The sequence below is a fragment of the Trachymyrmex cornetzi genome, unplaced genomic scaffold, assembly GCF_001594075.2.
Source record: "Trachymyrmex cornetzi isolate Tcor2-1 unplaced genomic scaffold, Tcor1.1 scaffold441, whole genome shotgun sequence".
NCBI classification, from domain to species: Eukaryota; Metazoa; Arthropoda; class Insecta; order Hymenoptera; family Formicidae; genus Trachymyrmex; species Trachymyrmex cornetzi.
In genome coordinates this window covers 405,494-414,127 of record NW_017299190.1, presented here as the reverse complement: position 1 = coordinate 414,127, position 8,634 = coordinate 405,494, and the positions used below count along the sequence as shown (strand labels likewise).

At 33.1% G+C, this 8,634-nt stretch overlaps 1 protein-coding gene across 1 annotated transcript in view; it reads right to left on the bottom strand.

Annotated features, from left to right (window-relative positions):
- Positions 1-873: 873 nt before the first annotated feature.
- Positions 874-8,634, bottom strand: part of LOC108764627 (transcription factor Sox-21-B) — a 44,308-nt gene continuing 36,547 nt past the window's right edge. Inside the window, exon 6 of the mRNA XM_018512950.1 lies at positions 874-1,416. Coding sequence (XP_018368452.1) covers positions 874-1,416 — 543 coding nt within the window. The remainder of the gene's footprint in view (positions 1,417-8,634) is intronic.

Below are 8,634 nucleotides of genomic sequence, written 5' to 3'. Positions count from 1 at the left end.
CTACACTATTTACACAGGGGCTATGTACACACGTTCTCAGTTCTTAATACGTCTCGGTCAAGACTAGTCAACCGACCACACAGCGAAAGTCCTTCCGGTCTTCGTTGTCATCTATAACGATTATTCTTTATTGATCTCCATTTTTCGAAGTAGTCCATTGGCCAAGTTTAATTCTGCTGTTAGAGCGACACTATTGATTATATCTTGCCGTCAGGAGAATGCTTAATCTTTCTTAGTCGATAAAAATCTTTCAGATCGATCGTCTTGAACGGCAGATGTTGGATTAAGAATGTCTTCTATAATAATTTTTTTTAATAAATAGTTTGTAATTGTTAGGTCCGTTTTAGAAAGTATCGGCGATCTCTTCTTTTTGTTTTTTCAAATTCCGTTTAATTGATTCATGAAATCTTTGTCCGACCCGCTTCAGATTCTTCGAGAATTCTTCTATAGACGAAAAGGAAGAAAAAACTCGAGGAGTAATTCTAGCAGATAATAAGATATCGAAATTGATGACTAGTAGACATCGTTAAATCCGTGATAATCATTTCCTTCTAATCAGGAAATAGCCATTGTTGGAAAATTTTTTACTTTTTGACGGTACGATTTAAAAAATCTTTTTCCTCAATGACTTGATCACATGTACATGCAATGTTAATCTTTGTGCCTTGTTAATCCACAATCATCACAATCAAGAGGGACATGTGGCAATTATCCTTCTTGAAAACACATAGGAATCATCCATTTTTCTGATCATCGGAACCATGACTGATGATCCGGAAAAGTCTACGTTTCCGTCATTTCGTTCCGTCGAGTCCGCGGTAGCCATCATAGCAACTGCTCCTCGAAGATAGATCAGAGCTACGCTCTATCGGGTCACAAGATGACCAACGGACGTCGAAAAGATTCATTTCCCGATGCCGGTGCCATTTGGTATCCACCGTATTGAGCCATCTGCGGAGTCAGCAGGCCGCTAGCTTGGACTGATGCGGGATACGGATACGGCAAAGCGCCGGGACTCGCGGCCGATGATGTCGATGTCGAACTCGCGCTGGACGAACCTTGTTCTGTTCTTTCGTGTTGCTTGCTTGTGTCTGGCGATTCCGCGGGCGGTGATCTTGCGGGTCCGTTTCCGCCGACGACACTACTTGGGCTGGATTCCTCATAAAGCTTGTTGGGCTCGTAGTTCGGCCGATTGTATTCTCCAATGGTGGGTTTCTGATCCATGTACAGCTTCGATTGCTCGAAGTATGCCTTCGCGTCTAAGTAAGTACGGTCCAGATAAGTCTTGGGATTAGAAGAATCCAAGTACTTAGGATCTGGATACATGCTCATTGCCAGAGTGCTGGGCGGCATATAGGCAGCGCGATATTTGTCGGGCTCCATAGAATATTTCATGGTCATCGAGTCCACCGGTATCTACAACAAAAATAGGGAAACGTCTGACAATCTAAATATTATTTTTAGATTCGTAGCTTCGAGATGTAAGAATCTATATCTAATTAATGGAAATCTATCTGTTTAGAAAAATTCTCTAAAAAGATGCGATTAACTTTCGAAGATTCCAATCAAATTTAAAGAACTCCGTTATTAGTTTGCTATTAATTCGCCGATTTTTTACCTGGTATACGTTGACTTTCGAAAAAACGAACGTTGAATATGCGGCATCATCGCAACGAACAAAAAGAGCAAGCGACAAATTTGACAGTCAACGCATTCGATTCGGTCGGCGCGCGCAAATCGCGAAATCGGTGGATCCGCGTCGCGATCCGGGCTGGAGATTTGTTCTACGTCGAAGACAACGATGCCAATGGCCATAAATTTCGTCACGTTGGGCCAAGCACGTTTGGACCAGGCTGCCGCAAGTTGAACCGAGTTGAACTGGGACCGGCCCGAGAGACCGGTGCTTAAAAAAAAAAAAGTAAAAGAAGAAAAAGGAGAGGCGGGAAGCAACGCGCATATTCCCGATTCTATAATTCGTGGACGAAGGAAGGACCGTGGCGGGATCCTTTGTCGGATCGTTAAGCGGCTTTGTCCAGATGATTTACATCCAGTCTTAGTAATGCTGAGACTGTCTCTCCCGCCCGCTACGACCAATTGATTACAGCTCAGCTTCTCTCGCCTCGAAAGCCTCACTCGCTGCTATCCGCGAATCGCGTCCAGAAATTAAAAAATTCCTTCTCATCGCGCGACGTTGAGATATTCGCATAGAAAGTCGGCTTGATCGCGACTTCGATTCCGATTATCACAGTCGACACATATATTTTATTAATTGAACGTTAGATGATTATTAGATGATTAATAGAGCCCGATTGAAACAATTTTTTAAATTCTTTTTCAGCTGAAATAGAAAACGAATATTTGATTATGTGTCAATTTCGGTCGAAACCAAAACTAACTTTCATATACGAATCCTTAAAAAGTTATATGTATAATGTATATGTATATACATCTTCTTCTTCATAAATATCATAATGTAATTATTAAAACAATAATTACACATATCATCATCCTAGTAATACAATTCTTTTATCACAGTCTGTGATATGTTATACACTATCCGTAATGTCACAATCATATTTCAATAATTACGCAATTTCAAAATATGATACAAATATTTTTTAAATAAGTATTTGGAAAATCAAGAAAAAATATTTTATATTAAATAAACTTTAAGTAATAAATATTTATTAATCGGTTTCGGCTACGTTGCCAAAACTGTCTTTCTAATTTCATCCGAAACCTAACCGAAACTTTGATTTTTAGCCAAAGCTGATCGTAACTTAAATGGAAATAGAATTTTCGATCGAACTTTAATGATTAATTCAATAGCGAATTCTTCAATTTTTTAAATCGGCTGTATGCTTCGGAAATTTCTTGAATTAATTTAGAATAAACAAATGAAAAAATTTGAAATAATTCAGCAACTTTTTTCAATATGTATGATTATAGATAAGTTAAATGATGAAATGATTAAAATGAACATATAATTATTTACCTAAATTATTTTTTAATGTGGCTTATTTGAGTTTTCCCGATTTATTCGAAATGGAGAAATTATACATAAATACAAAAGTTTTAAAAAAATAGTTATATTATAATACAGGATGTATCTTGAAAAGTACCCACTAATTATATAGCGCTATTCCTGATCAAAAACTGAGTCGAAAATTCCTCTACTATTTTGCAATTTTCGCAACTTTTTTTAGTTACCTAATGAGCAGAATGTATAAAATCGGCGCATGAGACAACTTTAAGATATCTTTGAGATATTCCATCAAAAACACTGAAAAATATTTTAAAATTGTCTTATGTATCAATTTCATCCGCTTATTTAACAGTCTATAGAAATTAATATCACGTTAACTATTGCGAAAATTAGAAAATGGCTCAGGACTTTTTGACTTAGTTTTTGATTAGGAATAGTGCTACATGATTAGTGAGCGCTTTTTAATATATACTCTGTATGTATGTGTGTAAATATAGTGTGTACATTGTGTAACTATGTCTAATTTTAGATATCTACATATCTAAGGTTTATAGTTCTACATGTATGTCATTTGTTTTTTTCGTCTGTATAGTCGTCTTTGTTATCGTCGTGATAGTTCATTCCGTTTTCATTCTATGCTGTCGTTGTCAGAGACTTAATTATCCAACGCGATGTCACTGTTAAAAAGGACAATGACACCGTACACTATTCGCCTCTGTTTTGGGTCACAAAAGACCGGTATTCTCTTTTCGCGCCATGTGTCGTCGAAGTCGTGAGCCAAGGAGAATGAGCGCACTTTATTTTCCAAATGGCCTCGGGGCGGTGGGAGAGCACAGAGAGCAAGAAAGTCAACTCCCTCACATTGCTCTATTGTGCCGCAGCCCTCGATATTTCAGCCGCTTCAACATTTTGTAAAAACTTGCTTCATTCGCGAGAATCTCGAAACGTGATTCTGTTAGATTGTCGGTGCATGAAAAATAAAGATTTGTTAAAACAATTAAAAACTTTACTGAATCAGCAAGATAATTTTCTATGAATTTATTTTTTGGATATATACAATAGTTACCATAATCAGCGATAAGAATTGATTTCAACATTGTGTTTATTATAATTTAACTGACATTCCCTTTTCTTCTCATTAGATGATTAGCTGTAAAGTAAACTCTGAAAAAAATTTGACTTTTATTAAATCGAACTTGAGATAGTTAGGTCAATTGGCCAACTACTCTGTGTTTAATCTTGATTCTTAAGTTTGTTAAAGAAAGATGACTGTGGTTTTGTTTAGAGTTTTTAATTTAAAGCATGTTTTTTCTTGAAAGAGTTCTGATCACTCCACAAAAATTTCTCTCTCTCTCGCTCTCTCTATCCGTTATCTATTTCACTCTTACTATGCTGTCTTACTTTTTATGCTGACAGTATAACAGAGTTTAAATTTAGACTCTGTGCAGATTTACTTTTTAAGATATAATTCTGATTTCTGTGTTTCTGGCTCATTTTTGGACATGAGTGCATCTTAGTCACGCACATAAACATTCATACATATATGCAGGGATGAGAAAGTTACTTTTAAAGTTATCTTTAAGTTACTTTTTATTTAGAAATTAAGTACAATAAATTAAGATATTTTATTTCATATATCATATTTTATCATTTGCTTCAACTTTGTATTATTATTTGTAATTTATTGTACTTAATTTCTAAATAAAAAGTAACTTTAAAGTAATTTTAAAAGCAACTTTCCCATCCCTGCATATATGCATACACATACATTATGCGAGCATATTCATACACATATACATACACATACATTATGCATGAATATAGTTTTAAAAAATTCTTATACTTTAATTTTTATTATCTTAAATCTGTCTTTTATATTACTGTCTAACAATAAGCAGTTGAGGGACATAACAATAAGGGTTGTTATGCGGATTTGTTCAAAAATGCTTAATAAGGTGATCTGTTTTGTGCACTTGACTGCACTAGAACTCTCTTTCTCTAATTCTTTTCTTCTATTCTTTTTTGATTTTTCGACCAATATCAACCATATCAACCAATCAACCAATAACAACCACATAGATATGTCACTTTAATTTCCAAAAGTGTACTAGTTCAACACAGAAAACCAACGTAATGATATTCTCTTCCTTTCTCTGATGAATGCTTTTCTTCAATATGTCAGTGTGCTCCTCCTGATAAAGTGAACAGCAAGGTTCACGAAACGTTGGCGTTAGCAATGGGTAAAGACACACAGCGATAACCCGCAAAAAAACTTGTATGTTTTTTTCTCTTTTTCACTCTCTTTCTTTAGCATGTTGTAGATTGTATTAATAAGAAAGATTTTTCTTTACAATGACTTCTAATCGTTTGATTTGAGAACTAAAATAATTCTTTCTCCCTCAAGATTTTGTGATCAGATATTTTCGCGATGCTAATACGCCATAGAGAAAGGAAGAGCTCGAACTCGGCCGGGCGAAGATAACGCTGGAATTCTTCGAGCGTGCCGCTCGCCGCCGATGTTCGCCAATAATGGTCGCTTGTATCGCGCCGGTGCCTCGTTCCAGACGCGTCGGCCATTCAGCCGTTGAATGCAGAAATAACTAGCTATCTGTTTGTCTCCCGTAGCCAGCTGCGGAAATTCATACACAGACCACGGTCTCCGGTTTCTGTTTGCGAAGCCACCCGGGGGCTCCTTTGTTACGACAGCGAATGCAACGTACCTACACTCATCCTCCTCTCTCGTTACATACCTTCCGCGTTTCCACCCTCATCCTTCCTTCTCCTTTTTGAATCCTCTTCGTACGCGCGCGCGCGCGCAATTCTCTTTTTCTCATCCTTTTGCTGTATTTACGCGACCAGCGATCTGTCTCGCGAACTCGATACGTCCAGTCGCCAATTGTCTTCAAGATAAATGGATTTGTGATTGTCGTGACTTTGTCGTATTGGGCAAAATGTCAGGTTAATGTCTGCTGAAATGTCTGTTGAAATTACATCTGTAGAATACATTTGTGTTTGATGTAGAAATTCGGCGCGCGATTCAAATGATAACAAATATGGTATATATACTATATATGTATATATGTAGGTACTTACGAGTTATTTGAATGTGTGTGTGTGTGTATGTAGATAAGTAAACGAGATGGTAAATCAAGATTAAAATCTTAATGTCGGTCGACTCTGCGTCTGCCACATGTATATTATTATATAGTATATATAAATTCACATGAAATTATTTAAGATCCAGCTTTGACCGTTATGAATCATTATTTTCTATTTCCTATATACTGGTGATGTAGAAAAATTTAGCGACAGTTTATCATCCATATCAAAAGTAATTTCACATACAAAAATAAATATTTTTTCATCTGTGCTCTAATAGAAATGTATGGAAATTGTTATAAAATAATAACAAAAATTTCAGTTTTTTAAAAATACAGGTAGGTACTTGAAGTATTCAAGATGATTTGTGTAAAGTTACATTGTGATGCAGAAATTAGTTGTCCATAAATAAAATATCCACTTGTTCTAATATTTGTAACTAAACAGTGAATCGCAATGAAATTTTGCATAAGTCATTTTGAATATTTAAAGTATTTATATAAAAACATTTAAATTTTTGTAATTATTTTATAAATTTTAATTTATAACAAAAAAACAATAAAAAATAAATAAACTATAAAAAGGAACATACCTGAAAAAAGTGTTCTGCACAAAAAATAAATTTTAACTTATAATAATAAAAAATAAATAAACTATAAAAAGAAACATACCTGAAAAAAGTGTTTTGCCTAAAAAAAAATCTCTTCATTTGCCACCATCTCTATGCACAAAATGAAAATCATAAACTTAATCAGGAGAATATTTAAATTTTAGTCAATAAAAAACAGTACAAAAAAAAATTACACTAAAAATGTATCAGTTTACAGTAAAAAATGACTTTAATTGGACTAGATGTTTCTTATAGATTTTTTAATGCTAAATTAAAACAATGCCATAACCCAACAGATTTCAGCACGTCAGGTGTCCAAGATAATAGAGAATGATTTTTTAAAATGATATTTGGCATTCTCTTTTATAAAGAAGATTAACATTGTCTTGAAATTCCAATTAAAAGTCATGAAATATTGTTCATTCTTTATAAAATATGCATTTTCTTTTTATCTCAATATTCTATCATGTTTTCTATTATATTCTATCATTTTTCAATCATGTTATGAAGGATTTAAATATAGAATTTTTCTAAGGTAACAAATTTTCCGTTTATGATGATAACGTCACATACAATTTTTAATTTGTGACTATCGATACACATACACAGACAACTTTTGTCATACAACTTTTGTCTGAAGCATGTTTCTTTTAGAAATGCGTTTTTTTTTTTAGATATTCGAGGTGGACAATTAAAATGAGACACCCTATGTGAGGGTGTATACATATATACATATGCATATGCGTACATATACATTTAATGAAATCTATAAAGATAAATTATACCGTGTATTAATAATCACGACAATTAGAAATTATAAGTATAATAACTTCATAGAAAAATTTACTATCTTAGAAACTCTGTATTTGAATCCTTTATAACATGATTAAAAAGTAAGGTACAAAATTTAAAAAGATACATTTTATAGAGGGGATGAACAATACATTTATGACTTTTAATTAGGATTTTAAGATAACGTTAACCCTTTTTACAAACAAATATCAAATTACAAAAAATTACCAAAAAAGCCATTTTTGTATATTAAATCTCAATTATTTCAGAAATCTAACGTGGAAGTAAGATTTATTTTGCAGCATTGTTCTCAGCATTTAAAAATCTATAAGAAACGTCTTTTCGAATTCAAAGTAATTCAAAAAAGCATTCTTTTGTAAACTAATGTTATCTTCAGAGATAGTCCTTATAATCAGACAAAAAAAATAGTTTAACCTTTAAATAGGTAGGTGATTGTAGCATAGTTATTTTAAAAACTTTGATTTGGAAAAGAAAAGTAAAAAAGTTTTTCAGAAACTTCCTTATACTTGATTTTCTTATATTCAGGATTCTCTCTTTGATTTATTATTTTGACTGTGGTCAAAAATTTTGATTTAATTCTATCTGTAGAAAACACAGAAATTATTAGTAGGTCTCTACGAAATTGAGTGACATACATTTTATCGAGCAATCCGTTTTAGTTTGACTAATGATTATATATATTTTTAGTCTTCTAATCTACTGAAAATAATTTAATGTTTAGACAATATTTGTAATTTCAATACATTTGTTTTAATTGCACTTATATTGTGCCTCGCTCATTATTCTTTTTCATTACATATTTAATTGTTTATTTCTCTAAGTGATTTAAATTTAAAATATTTTATATAATTTCTATTTTAGATTTATTTATTTTTTTATTCAATAAAAATTGTTCACTAAAAATATAATGTTATAAAAACAATTTTCAAACTATACAGTTTGTTTAAAAAGTATATAATGTCTATATATACATTTGTTATTCCTTTTTAATTGGTACTTACATCTCTTTTTTACGCCTAGAGGCAGTGTATCATTGACATGCAGCATACACGTTAATCACACGAAAGAATTATTGACTTACCGGAGGAGTTGATCCGAGACTAGACATGAGACCAGATGCAGCCGA